A 13,995-nucleotide genomic window follows, 5' to 3' on the forward strand; every position below is an offset into this window, starting at 1 on the left:
AGTCTCGGGATAAGGGGTAAGCCATTTAGGACCGAGATGTGAAGAAACTTCTTCACTCAGAGAATTGTGAACCTGTGGAATTCTCTACCAGAGAAAGTTGTTGAGGCCAGTTCATTCGATATATTCAAAAGGGAGTTAGATGTGGCCCTTACAGCTAAAGGGATCAAGGGGTATGGAGAGAAAGCAGGAATGGGGTACTGAAGATGCATGATCAGCCATGATCATATTGAATGGTGGTGCAGGCTCGAAGGGCCAAATGGACGACTACTGCACCTTTTTTCTATGTTTCTATGTATTTATTGCCCATCCATAATTGCCCTTGAGAAGATGGTGGGGAGACACCTTCTTGAACCGCTGCAGTCCATGTGGTGATGGTACTCCCACAGTACTGTTAGGAAGGGAGTTCCAGGATGTTGACTCAGCGGCAATGAAGGAACGGCGATATGCTTCCAAATCAGGATGGTGTGTGACTTGGAGGGGAATATGGAGGTGGTGATGTTCCCATGCGCCTGCTGCCCTTGTCCTTCAAGGTGGTAGAGGTCGTGGGTTTGGGATGTGCTGCCGAAGAAGCCTTGGCGTGTTGCTGCAGTACATCTTGTACATGGTAAACACTGCAGCCACGGTATGTCGATGATGGAGGGAGTGAATGTTTAAGGTGTTGGATGGGGTGCCAATAAAGCGGCCTGCTTTGTCCTGGATGGTATCGAGCTGCTTGTGTTGTCGCAGTTGCACCCATCCAGGCAAGTGGAGAGTATTCCATCACACTCCTGACTTGCGCCTTGTAGATGGTGGAAAGGCTTTGGGGAGTCAGGAGGTGAGACACTGGCCGTAGAATACCCAGCCTCTGACCTGCTCTTGTTGCCACAGTATTTATGTGGCTGGTCCAGTTAAGTTTCTGGTCAATGGTAACCCCGAGGATGTTGATGGTAGGGGATTCGGCGATGGTAATGCCATTGAATGTTATGGGGAAGTGGTGTCTCGCTTGTTGGAGATAGTCATTGCCTGGCACTTTTGTGTCGTGAATGTTACTTGCCACTTATCAGCCCAAGCCTGAATGTTGTCCAGGTCTTGCTGTATGGACTGCTCCATTATCTGAGTAGTTGGGAATGGAACTGAACACTGTGCAGTCATCAGCGAACAGCCCCACTTCTGGAAGGAAGGTCATTGATAAAACAACTGAAGATGGTTGGGCCCAGGCCACTGCCCTGAGGAACTCCTGGGGCTGTGATGATTGACCTCCAACCACCACAACCATCTTCCTTTGTGCTAGGTATGATTCCAGCCAGTGGAGGGTTTTCCCCCTGATTCCCATTGACTTCAGTTTTTCTAGGGCTCCTTGATGCCACACTCAGTCAAATGTTGCCTTGATGTCAAGGGCTGTCACTCTCACCTCACCTCTGGAATACAGCTGTTTTGTCCATGTTTGGACCAAGGCTGTAATGAGGTCTGGAACCGAGTGGTCCTGGGGGAACCCAAACTGGGTATCGGTGAGCAGGTTATTGGTGAGTAAGTGCCGCTTGATAGCACAGTGGACGACACCTTCCATCACTTTGCTTATGATTGAGAGTAGACTGATGGAGCGGTAATTGGCCGGATTGGATTTGTGCTGCTTTTTGTGGACAGGACATACCTGGGCAGTTTTCGATATTGTTGGGTAGATGCCAGTGTTGTAGCTATACTGAAACAGCTTGGCTAGAGGTGCAGCTAGTTCTGGCGCACAAGTCTTCAGCACAACAGTCGGGATGTTGTCGGGGCCCATAACCTTTGCTGTATCCAGTGCATTCAGCCCTTTCTTGATATCGCGTGGAGTGAATCGAATTGACTGAAGACTGGCTTCTGTGATGGTGGGGACCTCAGGAGGAGGCCGATATGGATCATCCACTCGACACTTCTGGCTGAAGATGGTTGTAAACACTTCAGCCTTTTCTTTTGCACTCACGTGCTGTGCTCTGCCATCATTGAGGATGGGGATATTCATGGAGCCTCCTCCTCCCGTTAATTGTTTCATGGTCCACCACCATTCACCACTGGATGTGGCAGGACTACAGAGCTTTAATCTGATCCGTTGGTTGTGGGATTGCTTAGCCCTGTCTATGATCTGCTGCTTCCCCTTTTTAACATGCGTGTATTCCTGTGTTGCAGCTTCCCCAGGTTGGCACCTCATTTTCAGGTACGCCTGGTGCTGCTCCTGGCATACTCTTCTACATTCTTCATTGAACCAGGGTTGGTCCCCTGGCTTGATGGTAATGGTACAGTGAGGGATATGCCGGGCCATGAGGTTACAGATTGTGGTGGAATACAATTCTGCTGCTGCTGATGGCCCACAGTGCCTCATGGATGCCTAGTTTTGAGCTGCTAGATTTGTTCTGAATATATCCCATTTAGCACGGTGGTAGTGCTACACAACACAATGGAGGGTGTCCTCCGTGTGAAGACGGGAGTTCATCTCCAGAATGACTGTGCGATGGTCGCTGCTACCAATGCTGTCGTGGACAGATGCATCTGCAACAGGTAGATTGGTGAGGACGAGGTCAAGTAGGTTTTTCCCTCATGTTGGTTCTTTCACCATCTGCTGCAGGCCCAGTCTGGCAGCTATGTCCTTCAGGACTGGGCCAGCTCGGTCAGTAGTGGTGCTACCGAGCCACTCTTGATGATGGACATTGAAGTCCCCACCCAGAGTACGTTCTCTGTCCTTGCTACTCTCAGTACTTCTTCCAAGTGGTGTTCAACATGGGGGAGTACTGATTCATCAGCTGATGGAGGGCAGTAGGTGGTAATCAGCAGGTTTCCTTATCCATGCTTGACCTGAAGCCATGAGACTTCATGATGTCTGGGGTTTTACCGATTACTGATGTCAAACTGATGGGCCTATAGCTACCTGGGTCTGCATTGTCACCTTTTTTAAAAATGGGGACTCCTTCCAATCTGTCGGAACCATTCCAGAGTGCAGTGAGCAATTAAAAATACAGGCAATTAGCGATAATTAATCCCTGCCCGTGAGCTTGGTCCACTTGAACCCAGATAGCTTCAGCTGTGCCTAATGAGGCAATATCAAGTCTCTCTCGCGCTGTTAGATTCTCACTGATAAAAATAGCAACCCCACCTCCCCTTTGGCCTACACTAACCTTTCTGAAACCCTTGTAGCCCTTTAGGTGAATGTCTGTGCCATTATTGTCATCTAGTCATGTCTGAGAAATACACAATGTCTAAATTCTTCAACACAGCACACGATTGCAATTCTAACAATTTGCTTCTAACACTCCTTTGCATTTACATGAAAGCAATTTAAAAGGTCTCACATCTATTAATTCTTGTTTGCTTCCTAACTGGTTTATCTTCATGCTTTGCTGCTATGTAATTATCACGTGCAGTAAGGCTAACTTTGAACTTATCTACACTATCCCCTTGCTGAACTCGGGGATAATTCAGCACCCTCTGCCAGCCTTTTAGCTCCCAAGAGTTAAGATGGAGGCTATCCCTCCGAAACAACTTACCTTGTCCAGCGAACACCTCCCGATTATCAATGAAGTGAAGCTTCTTCTTGCAGAGGTCCTAAAGCCAATGTTGAATCCCACGGATTTGGCTGTTCCTCTCCCTCGATCTGGACATGACTGGTAATAGCCCGGAGACTACTAACCTTGCACCCCTTTGCTGAAGGACATCTATGAGGCTTTTGTAGGAATCCTGCAAAACAAATGGACTTCTATCCATGATATCGTTAGTTCCAATATGTAAACCTACTGCAGAATCCTGACACTCACCTTTCATTAGTTCATCCACACGATCCCGGAGATCAGTTACCTTGGCTCCTGGAAAACAGAAGTCTGCTCTTGACACAGCCTTGCCTCTACACAGGGTGCTGTCTGTGAGCCTGATGATGGAGTCCCCTATGAGGATTTCCGTTTGCCTCTTGCTTTTCCTTGGCTGTTCAAACAACGTCCTTTTGGACTTTGCAGCCTTCCTCTTATCTTTTCCAAGATGGTGATATGAGCATTGAGGTTCCGTGTCACTGCTGCTAACATCACTGCCTGTTGTTCTCCAAATCACAAAGTGGGGCATACCTGTTTGAAGTAATCAGAGAATCCAAAGAAACTGTCCCTTTAAATGGGCACAGAGACAATGTGAAACTAAGAAGGAAGCATTATTGGCCAACAAAGTAAACCAGATGCTGGCGCCTTAAGTCATCATAGGCAGTCCCTCGGAATCGAGGAAGACTTGCTTCCACTCTGAGCAGGAGTTTTTAGTTGGCTGAACAGTCCAATACGAGAACCACAGTCTCTGTCACAGGTGGGACAGACAGTGGTTGAAGGAAAGGGAGGGTGGGGAGTCTGGTTTGCTGCACACTCTTTCCGCTGCCTGCACTTGATGTCTGCATGCTCTCGGCGACGAGACTGAGGAGCTCAGCGCCTTCCCGCATGCTCTTCCTCCACTTAGGGTGGTCTTTGGCCAGGGACTCCCAGGTGTCAGTGGGGATGTCGCACTTTATCAGGGAGGCTTTGAGGGTGTCCTTGTAACGTTTCTCCTGTCCACCTTTGGCTCGTTTGCCGTGGGTAAGTTCCGAGTAGAGTGCTTGCTTTGGGAGTCCCGTGTCGGGCATGCGGACAATGTGGCCTGCCCAGCGGAGCTGATCGAGTGTGGTCAGTGCTTCAATGCTGGGGATGTTGGCCTGGACGAGGACGCTAATGTTGGTGAGTCTGTCCTCCCAGGGGATTTGTAGGATCTTGCGAGACATCGTGGGTGGTATTTCTCCAGCAACTTGAGGTGTCTACTGTACATGGTCCACGTCTCTGAGCCATACAGGAGGGTGGGTATTACTACGGTGCCTGTAAGTAGCGCTCCACCAGCCGACATCCGACTGAACCCCGACTGCTGAAGCTGTGGTTGTCAGTGCCAGGCACAGGACCAGGGGGCGAGGGACAATTTTTGGTCCAGGGCGCTGTGCAAGGTTATTACTTCAGCATCACGGAGTGCAGCAGAGTCACTGCAAAACTCCCGCCAGCTTTAGCGGAAAGCACTGTTCTCACCGCGCCCAGTCGCAAACTCTCTTGCACCCCATTTCGTGAGCGGGGGGCAGTAACGCGAGATGTAAAGTAGCAAAATTTCACTCCCTCTCCCTTTAAACAGGCACAGAGACACTGCAAATTTAAACAGGCACAGGGACACTGCACCTTTAAACAGGCACAGGGACACTGCCCCTTTAAACATGCACAGGGTCACTGCACCTTTAAACAGGCACAGAGACACTGCACCTTTAAACAGGGACAGAGACACTGCACCTTTAAACAGGCACAGGGTCACTGTACCTTTAAACAGGCACAGAGACACTGCAAATTTAAACAGGCACAGGGTCACTGCAAATTTAAACATGCACAGGGTCACTGCAAATTTAAACAGGCACAGGGTCACTGCACCTTTAAACAGGCACAGAGACACTGCACCTTTAAACAGGCACAGAGACACTGCACCTTTAAACAGGCACAGAGACACTGCAAATTTAAACAGGCACAGGGTCACTGCACCTTTAAACAGGCACAGAGACACTGCACCTTTAAACAGGCACAGAGACACTGCACCTTTAAACAGGCACAGAGACACTGCACCTTTAAACAGGCACAGAGACACTGCAAATTTAAACAGGCACAGAGACACTGCACCTTTAAACAGGCACAGAGACACTGCACCTTTAAACAGGCACAGAGACACTGCACCTTTAAACAGGCACAGAGACACTGCACCTTTAAACAGGCACAGAGACACTGCACCTTTAAACAGGCACAGGGACACTGCACCTTTAAACAGGCACAGGGACGCTGCACCTTTAAACATGCACAGGGACGCTGCACCTTTAAACAGGCACAGGGACGCTGCACCTTTAAACATGCACAGGGACGCTGCACCTTTAAACAGGCAGTGACACCCTCAAAGCCGCCTTGAAAAAGTGCAACATCCCCACCGACACCTGGGAATTCCTGGCCTAAGACCACCCGAAGTGAAGGAAAGCATCCGTGAAGGCGCTGAACAGCTCGAGTCTCTTCGCCGGGAGCAAGCTGAAGCCAAGCACCGACAGCGGAAGGAGCGCACGGCAACCCAGGCTCCCCACCCACCCGTTCCTTCAACCACCTTCGACCTCACCTGTGACAGAGACTGTAATTCCCACATTGGACTCTTCAGTCACCTGAGAACTCATAGAAACATAGAAAATAGGTGCAGGAGCAGGCCATTTGGCCCTTCGAGCCTGCACCACCATTCAATATGACCATGGCTGATCATGCAACTTCAGTACCCCATTCCTGCTTTCTCTCCATACACCCTGATCCCTTTAACCGTAAGGGCCACATCGAACTCCCTTTTGAATATGTCCAACGAACTGGACTCGACAACTTTCTGTGGCAGAGAATTCCACAGGTTCACAACTCTCTGGGTGAAAACGTTTCTCCTCATCTTGGTCCTCAATGGCTTACCCCTTATCCTTAAACTGTGACCCCTGGTTCTGGACTTCCCCAACATCGGGAACATTTATCCTGCATCTAACCTGTCCAATCCCGTCAGAATCTTAAACGTTTCTATGAGATCCCCTCTCATTCTTCTAAATTCCAGTGAGTATAAGCCTAGCCGATTCAGTCTTTCCTCATATGTCAGTCCTGCCATTCTGGGAATCAGTCTGGTGAACCTTCGCTGCACTCCCTCAATAGCAAGCATGTTCTTCCTCAGATTAGGAGACCAAAACTGCACACAATACTCAAGGTGTGGTCTCAGCAAGGCCCTGTATAACTGCAGCAAGACCTCCCTGCTCCTATACTCAAATCCCCTCGCTATGAAGGCCAGCATGCCATTTGCTTTCTTTACTGCCTGCTGTACCTGCATGCCTACCTCAATGACTGATGTACCATGACACCCAGGTCTCGTTGCACCTCCCCTTTTACGAATCTGTCACCATTCAGATAATCTGCCTTCCTGTTTTTGCCACCAAAGTGGATAACCTCACACTTATCCACATTATACTGCATCTGCCATGCATTTGCCCACTCACCTAACCTGTCCAAGTCACCCAGCAGCTTCTTAGCATCCTCCTCGCAGCTCGCACTGCCACCCAGCTTAGTGTCATCTGCAGACTTGGAGATATTACATTCAATTCCTTCATCTAAATCATTAATGTATATTGTAAATAGCTGGGGTCCCAGCACTGAGCCCTGCAGCACTCCACTATTCACTGCCTGCCATTCTGAAAAGGACCCGTTCATCCCGACTCTCTGCTTCCTGTCTGCCAACCAGTTCTCTCCACGTCAGTACATTACCCCCAATACCACGTGCTTTAATTTTGTACACCAATTTCTTTTGTGGGACCTTGTCAAAAACCTCTTGAAAGTCCAAATACACCACATCCACTGGTTCTCCCTTGTCCACTTTACCAGTTACATTCTCAAAAAACTCTCGCTTTGTCAAGCATGATTTCCCTTTGATAAATCCATGCTGACTTGGACCGATCCTGTCACTGCTTTCCAAATGCGCTGCTATTACATCTTTAATAATTGATTCCAACATCTTCGCCACTACCGATGTCAGGCTCGGAGAAAAACTGGTGAGTGCAGAACTGAACCCAGCCAGAGTCAGCACCTTCAGGGGAGGAGAGGGAGGGGAACCAGTGAGTGTCGAACTGAACCCAGCCAGAGTCAGCACCTTCAGGGGAGGAGAGGGAGGGGAACCAGTGAATGTAGAACTGAACCCAGCCAGAGTCAGCACCTTCAGGGGAGGAGAGGGAGGGGAACCAGTGAATGTAGAACTGAACCCAGCCAGAGTCAGCACCTTCAGGGGAGGAGAGGGAGGGGAACCAGTGAGTGTGTTTCTGAACCCAGCCAGTATTGGTGGTGAAAACTGGGAGTGGAGGAGAAACAGTCTAGAAATGTGCGATGGTTTTGGATTTCAGCACAGCAGAAGGGACAATGTGTGGGACAGGGATTTACAGCTTTGGAAGAACAAGAGAGGAAAGTATGTTCCATGGAAACTCGGGGGCCAAGTTTCGACCGACACGTAGAATGGCGCACCTCCGAGAGGTCCGTCGACTTTCTAGAAGGAAAAGCGCACCTAATACTCACCTCGTGATTCTCCACGATGATCAGGCCTGCTTTGGACTGGGTGCAGCGCAGCAGAAGCAGTGGGGGGCGGAGCTACAGCCCTTCGCCAAAAAAGTGCCGGCAGCTGCGCGCGTGCGCAGTGGAGTCTGTGCACATGCGCAGTAGTTCCTGGCCCTCCCAGTGCATCGTGGCTCCGGGAGACCCTATCCCTGGCCGAGTGGCCTGCCTCACCGTCCCTCGCCTCGCTGCTGCCTAAACCCGGGCCTCGCCTCACCGCCCCTCGCCTCGCTGCTGCATAAACTCTGGCCTCGCCTCACCACCCCTCGCCTCGCCGCTGCCGAACCTCGGGCCTCACCTCGCCACCACTGCTCTTACCTCAAGGCCTCCTCGCCGGCCCGCCTGAACACCTCCTCCGCGGTGGGGCCGCCCGACCACCTCCTCGGCAGCGGGCCCCACCGGACCACCTCCTCGGCGGCTGGGCACACCCGAACTCTTCCCCTTGAAAATGTAATCAGACAGGCAGGCAGGGCTGAGTGTGGGCCGTGTGCTGCTGGAGGGCTCCCGGTGCTCCCCAACGCATAGGTGCTGCAGTAGGTGAGGTAGGAACTTCTAATTTTGTATTTATTTATTTATTGATTTTTTTATTTATTGATCATTTATTATTGATGCTGGTTCTTTATTCTTAAAAGTGAAGTGTTTAACGCTTTGGAAAATCCTCTAACTTCACTTCCCCCTCCCCTTAACTCTGGCTACCTGCGCCTGATTGCTAAAGTGTCCGCAAGGTTTTTCTGAGCATATCAAAGTGGACATTGACTCAGGCCTAAGTTAGTTTGGAGTAACTTTTCGCTGTCTAAACTTACTTAAATGGCCAAAACAGGCGTAAGTGGCTGGTAACGCCCTCTTTTGGTTAAAAAAAACTGAACTAAAAAAAACTGAACTAACCGACTGAAACTGGAGCAAACTAAATGGGGAGAATTGCGATTTCTAGGATACTCAAAAAAAAAAAAAACTAGTTGTTCCAAAAAAATAGGAGCAACTCCTGTCGAAACTTGGTCCCTAGATTGTCTATTCTGAATTTCTGTCTTGTACTGACAGCGATGAGTTTTATTATCTCCTTTTACAGAATATTGGAAGGGGAGATTTTCAGACAGGAAGCACAAACCAAACATCACGTCAAGATCTGACGGAGTCAATCGATTCTTCAGGACCTGAATATCATCGGCCTTTGAAAGTGGAAGGAGAAATGTTTGCCTGTTCTGCCTGTGGGAAAAGATTTCAAATGTCAGTGTGACTGGAAAGGCACAGAGACACACACACACCCGAGTGAGTGTTCCACTGCCTGTGGAAAGAGCTTTAACCAGTTACACAGCCTGAAAAAACATCGCACCATTCACCGCGCGGAGAAACTGTAAACGTGTTGTGTGCGTGGACGAGGCTTCAACTGATCATCCAACCATGGAGAGTCACAAGGACACCCGCACCATGGAGAAACCGTGGAAATGTGGTGACTGTGGGAAGGTATTCAGATCACAATCTGAGCTGGAAATTCATCGACGCAATCACACTGGGGAGAGGCCGTTCACCTGCTCTGAGTGTGGGAAGGGATTCACTCGGTCATCCAACCTTGTAGCTCACCAGCGAGTTCACACTGGGGAGAGGCCGTTCACCTGCTCTGAGTGTGGGAAGGGATTCACTCGGTCATCCAACCTTGTAGCTCACCAGCGAGTTCACACTGGGGAGACACCATTCACCTGCTCTGAATGTGGGAAGGGATTCACTACATCATACACCCTGCTGACACACCAGCGAGTTCACACTGGGGAGAGGCCGTTCACCTGCTCTGAGTGTGGGAAGGGATTCAGTCAGTCATCCGACCTGCTGACACACCAGCGAGTTCACACTGGGGAGAGGCCATTCACCTGCTCTGAGTGTGGGAAGGGATTCACTACATCATCCAACCTGCTGAAACACCAGCGAGTTCACACTGGGGAGAGGCCATTCACCTGCTCTGAGTGTGGGAAGGGATTCAGTCAGTCATCCGACTTGCTGACACACCAGCGAGTTCACACTGAGGAGAGGCCGTTCACCTGCTCTGAGTGTGGGAAGGGATTCACTACATCATCCCACCTGCTGACACACCAGCGAGTTCACACTGGGGAGAGGCCGTTCACCTGCTCTGAGTGTGAGAAGGGATTCACTTGTTCATCCGACCTGGTGAAACACCAGCGAGTTCACACTGGGGAGAGGCCGTTCACCTGCTCTGAGTGTGGGAAGGGATTCACTCATTCATCCCACCTGCTGAGACACCAGCAAGTTCATACTGGGGAGAGGCCATTCACCTGCTCTGAGTGTGGGAAGGGATTCACTCATCCATCCCACCTGCTGAGACACCAGCGAGTTCACACTGGGGAGAGGCCGTTCACCTGCTCTGAGTGTGGGAAGGGATTCACTACATCATCTAACCTGCTGACACACCAGCGAGTTCACAAGTGACTGCAGGGGTTGGAATCTGTTGTTATTGCTGCTGTTAATCACATCCCGACTGAATCATGTTCATTCTGACAGTTGGGATTTGTTTCTGCTGCTGATAATAACCCTATAACTGGGCTGGACTTTAATATTCTGGATATATTACTGATTGTGTTCTCGGGGCTGCAGTGTCCATTTAAGAAACGCTGTGTGTTATCTTTTCCCTTAATTCAGCGACTCTCAACAGAAATTCAGTTTGCAATAAAATTATGAACTTTTACTTTAATCCTAAACAGATCTTTGGTACAAAATCTACAATAGTGTGTGAAAGTTTCCACTGAATAAAATCTCCAATTAGAAAGAGCTTGCTGACAATTCTTACTGACTTGCACATTACACACAGTGGCCCCTCCATTATCCACCAGAAAGAAAGGGAATGGGAATTAGTGGGGAATCCGTGTCCCCAAATGTTGCCCCTCCCGTCTGGTGTAGCAATCCCCTTGGCACGGGAATAGAGACAAGTCCAGAGCAAAACTGTGCGCAGTACTCCAGGTGTGGTCTTACTAATACCCTGTACAGGTGTAGCAGGACTTCCCTACTTTCATACTCTATCCCCCTTGCAATAAAGGCCAGCATTCCATTTGCCTTCTGATTACTTGCTTTACCTGCATGCTAATCTTTTGCGTTTCATGTACAAGAACCCCTAGATCCCTCTGCACTACAGCATTTTGTAATCATCTCCATTTAAATAATAATTTGCTTTTTTATTTTTCCTACCAAAGGAGCTAACTTGACATTTTACCACATTATCGTCCATCTGCCAGATTTTTGCCCGCTCATTGAGCCTATCTATATCCCTTTGTTGATTCTTTGCGTCCTCCTCACAACTTGCTTTCCCACCTATCTTTGTATCATCAGAAAATTTGACTATGTTACACTCAGTCCCTTCATCCAAGTCATTAATATAAATTGTAAATAGTTGAAGCCCCAGCACTGATCCCTGCGGCACCCCACTAGTTACAGTTTGCCAACCGCAAAATGACCCATTTATGCTGACTCTGTTTTCTGTTAGTTAGCCAATCCTCTATCCATTCTGATATATTGCCCCCAACCCCTTGAGCTCTTACCTTGTGCAGTAACCTTTTGTGTGGCACCTTCTCGAATGCTTTCTGGAAATGCAAATATACAACATCAACTGGTTCTCCTTTATCCACTCTGCTCGTTACATCTTCAAACAACTCCAGCAAATTTGTCAAAACATGATTTCCCTTTCATAAAACCATGCTGACTGCCTGACTGCAGTATGATTTTCTAAATGTCCTGCTACTACTTCCTTAATGCTGGACTCCAGTATTTTCCCACTGAGATGGTAGGCTAACTGGTCTATGGTTTCCTGCTCTCTGTCTCCCTCCTTACTTGAATAGGGGTGTTACATTTGCAGTTTTCCAGTCCGCTGGGACCTCTCCAGAATTTAGGGAATTTTGGTAGATTACAACCAGTGCATCCACTAGTGCATCCAGTATCTCTGCATCCACTTCTTTTAAGACCCTAGGATGCATGCTATCAGGTCCAGGGGACTTGTCCACCTTTAGTCCCATTTGTTTGCTGAGTACTTTATCTCTAGTGATAGTGACTGTTTTAAGTCCCCCCTCACCCCACCGTCACCACCGCAATAGCTCCTTCATTATGGGATGTTTTTAGTGTCCTCTATCGTGAAGAACAATACAAAATATTTGTTCAAAACCTCTGCCATTTCCGTGTTTCCCATTATTAATTCTCCAGTCTCATCCGCTAAGGGACCAAAGTTTACTTTAGCCGCTTGTTTCCATTTTATATACCTGTAGAAGCTCTTACTGTCTGTTTTTATATTTCTTGCTAGTTTGCTCTCATATGCTATCTTCTCTGTCATTATCATTTTTTTGTCGTCCTTTGCTGGTTTCTAAAAATTTCCCAATCTTTCGGCCTTCCACTATCTTTCACAACATTATATCAGACAGGAGAGGATTGGTGTCGGTGACTGTGGGGTTGGTTTATATCAGACAGGAGAGGATTGGTGACATGGAATCAGCAGTTTACAACACAGAACGAGGCCATTCGGCCCATCATGTCTGTGCGGCCGAAAAAGAGCTATCCAGCCGAATCCCACTTTCCAGCTCTTGGTCCGTAGCCCTGTAGGTTAACGCACTTCCAGTGTATATCCAAGTACTTTTGTAAATGCGATGAGGGTTTCTGCCTCTACTGTTCTTTCAGGCAGTAAGTTCCAGACTCCCACCTCCCTCTGGAGGTTATGGCTAGAACTGTGTAAAACACTAGTTAGGACACAGCTGGAGTACTCACACAGTTCTGGTCATTACATCACCCTATTGGTCCAGCCCAAGCTCACCCTATTGGGCCAGCATGGGCTCACCCTATTGGGCCAGCCCGGGCTCATCCTATTGGGCCAACCTGGGCTCACCCTATTGGGCCAGCATGGACTCATCCTATTGGGCCAGCCCAAGCTCACCCTATTGGTCCAGCATGGGCTCACCCTATTGGGCCAGTCCGGGCTCACCCTATTGGGCCAACACATAAGGCCCAGTATGCAGCAGAGAAAATGAGCAGCTCATTGATTTTATTCTCAATCTGCGCACAGTGGGTGTAGAACTGAACCCAACCTTGTAAGCTGAAAATGCATCGTCACAGTCACACCGGGGAGAGACCATTCACCTGCTCTGTATGTGGGAAGGGATTCACTCGGTCATCCCACCTGCTGAGATATCAACGAGTTCACAAGTGACTGCAGGAGTTGGATTCTACTGTAATTACTGTTAATTGCATCCTGACTGAATCTTATTCGTTCTGTCAGTTGGGGGTTGTTTCTGCTGATCTTAATAACCCCTATAACTGGGCTGGAGTTTAATGGTTTGATATTTCAAATAACTGAGTGTGTCGATATTTGATGTCTCCACTATAAGAGGAGACTGATTTATGTTCTGTTACCAACTGCACCATTTTGGGCCTTTTCTCCTTTTTAACTCGAGGTTATTTCAGTTCTCATATCTTCGGTTACTCTCTGGGACAAGTCCCAGTTCCCCATACCTTCCAGAATGCCTCTCCTAGCCTTGGTATCCAGGGAAGGTATCAGTAACACGCCCAGGATAACTAAACACAAAACCCAGTCTGTTAATCACCTTCAGACACTGGACTTAGCGTGTGCCTCACAGCATCTCTCTCACCTTCGATGTGTGAATGGAGCATCACGCCTGCAAACCTGGTTTCAATTTAAATTTGAATCCACTCAGCAAATGTATTTAAAAAAAATATGTACATAAAAACTGATCACATCAAATAATTGCCGATGGTTTAGAGTCAACAAGATGAATAAGTAAACACATCACAGCCCAATAAACCAGCTTTATATTCACAGGAGAAAGTCTGTTATCTAACTCCTCGAATGTCAGTTGGTGAGATGAGC

At 48.5% G+C, this 13,995-nt stretch overlaps 1 protein-coding gene across 4 annotated transcripts in view; it reads left to right on the plus strand.

Moving 5' to 3' along the window:
- The window catches only part of LOC139250432 (zinc finger protein 256-like), a 55,116-nt gene extending 44,228 nt beyond the window's left edge, over positions 1-10,888 (plus strand). For all 4 annotated transcript variants that reach the window (XM_070872830.1, XM_070872827.1, XM_070872829.1 and 1 more), the window contains exon 3: positions 9,196-10,888. In XM_070872830.1, the coding sequence (XP_070728931.1) occupies positions 9,528-10,565 (1,038 nt within the window). In that variant the 5' untranslated portion in view covers positions 9,196-9,527 and the 3' untranslated portion in view covers positions 10,566-10,888. The remainder of the gene's footprint in view (positions 1-9,195) is intronic.
- The last annotated feature ends 3,107 nt before the right edge of the window (positions 10,889-13,995 follow it).

Source organism: Pristiophorus japonicus, unplaced genomic scaffold, assembly GCF_044704955.1.
Source record: "Pristiophorus japonicus isolate sPriJap1 unplaced genomic scaffold, sPriJap1.hap1 HAP1_SCAFFOLD_371, whole genome shotgun sequence".
Lineage (NCBI taxonomy): Eukaryota > Metazoa > Chordata > Chondrichthyes > Pristiophoridae > Pristiophorus > Pristiophorus japonicus.